We start from the raw sequence: 1881 nt of genomic DNA, 5'->3' as shown, positions 1-1881 counted from the left end.
CCTTAAGTATACTTTGGATAAAATAGACCTTGGGGTCATTTCATAGTGCCTTAAGTATACTTTGGATAAAATAGACGTAGGGGCCATTTCATAGTAACTTAAATATACTTTGGATAAAATAGACCTAGGGGCCATTTCACAGTGCCTTAAGTATACTTTGGATAAAATAGACCTAGGGGCCATTTCATAGTAACTTAAATATACTTTGGATAAAATAGACCTAGGGGCCATTTCACAGTGCCTTAAGTATACTTTGGATAAAATAGACCTAGGGGCCATTTCATAGTGCCTTAAGTATACTTTGGATAAAATAGATCTAGGGGCCATTTCATAGTGCCTTAAGTATACTTTGGATAAAATAGACGTAGGGGCCATTTCATAGTAACTTAAGTATACTTTAGATAAAATAGACGTAGGAGCCATTTCATAGTGCCTTAAGTATACTTTGGTTAGGAAAGAGAGTAACAGTTTTAACTAGGAAAGAAAGTAACAGTTTTAATTAGGATAGAAAGTAACAGTTTTAATTAGGATAGAAAGTAACAGTTTTAATTAGGAAAGTAAGTAACAGTTTTAATTAGGAAAGTAAGTAACAGTTTTAATTAGGAAAGAGAGTAACAGTTTTAACTAGGAAAGAAAGTAACAGTTTTAATTAGGATAGAAAGTAACAGTTTTAATTAGGATAGAAAGTAACAGTTTTAATTAGGATAGAAAGTAACAGTTTTAATTAGGAAAGTAAGTAACAGTTTTAATTAGAAAAGAAAGTAACAGTTTTAATTAGGAAAGTAAGTAACAGTTTTAATTAGGATAGAAAATAACAGTTTTAACTAGGAAAGACCAGCTGTGGATCATACTTTCAAATACAGGATATTTTATAGATACTATGGTCTTCACCAACAGTTCTTTTTGAGGCCGGGAATAGTCAGAAGTTACGTTGGACTTCTTCTATCGTGAAATGGAATATAAATAGTATAGCAAAAGTTACGTGTTTATTGAACACAAATGATAATTACAAGTTCAGTTATTTTATCTATTAATTTTTTACCGTTTCTTTGTACTGTTTTACTTTTTTATTTTACTGTTATGTTCTTTCCTGCATTCTCTTACAGTGGTTCGTGGGTAAAACCCGGGTTTCTATACCCGCGCTGGACGAAACACGCATAGCCCATTATGTAGCTCTAAGCTCAGCAACAAAAGAAATCAAAATAGTTAGACGTTTCAAACTTAACTTCGAAACAAAGATATTCAGTTTTTTTTGGATATTTAATTTCTGTAAAGTGATGTCCATTAAGTGTTAGTGTTTAATAATAAAAACACTGTACGTGTGAAGAGGTAAACAATGAAAAGCTTACTTGGCCATATACAACAACGTTTTGTCGTAGTACAGCCATAAGTAGTGGTTTGGAACAGTCATTTCGTGGAACGTCACTTGTTTGGCGTTTTTGAAGAAGGTATCTGGTCTCCAGATAAACTTCAACCAATCAACGTTGAGGATTCTGTAGTCTTCTGTCATGTTTTCCGGCAATCGTAGTCTGTAGTCTTGCCAACTCTGGGCGAGAAATATATCGGCAACGTACGTCTGTAGAACACAAGTTGTTGTAATTCGGATATAAACATTTTCCACATACAACACGAAACAACGAGATATAAAATACCACAGTTAAACAAGTCATCAACTGAAGATTAATATAACAAAGGATGTGAAATGGAAGAAGAGATTGGTTATGTATGTAAAGAGTAATCACAGATTTTTATATAAAAGAGGGAACATTTTCTTGACGTTCAAAGTTTAGATAATTTACTATGAAATGGCCTCTAGGTCTGTTTTACTCAAAGTATACTTAAGGCACTATGAAATGGCCCCTAGGTCTATTTTATCCAAAG

At 32.9% G+C, this 1881-nt stretch overlaps 1 protein-coding gene across 1 annotated transcript in view; it reads right to left on the bottom strand.

The window, feature by feature from the left end:
- The window catches only part of LOC106477027 (glycine receptor subunit alpha-3-like), a gene marked incomplete at its 5' end in the record, with an annotated part of 9975 nt that extends 8399 nt beyond the window's left edge, over positions 1-1576 (bottom strand). The window contains one exon of the mRNA XM_013937634.2: positions 1350-1576. Coding sequence (XP_013793088.2) covers positions 1350-1576 — 227 coding nt within the window. The remainder of the gene's footprint in view (positions 1-1349) is intronic.
- Between the last annotated feature and the right edge of the window lie 305 nt (positions 1577-1881).

The sequence above is a fragment of the Limulus polyphemus genome, unplaced genomic scaffold, assembly GCF_000517525.1.
Source record: "Limulus polyphemus unplaced genomic scaffold, Limulus_polyphemus-2.1.2 Scaffold12580, whole genome shotgun sequence".
NCBI lineage: Eukaryota > Metazoa > Arthropoda > Merostomata > Xiphosura > Limulidae > Limulus > Limulus polyphemus.
This window is presented reverse-complemented; position numbering and strand designations above follow the sequence as displayed.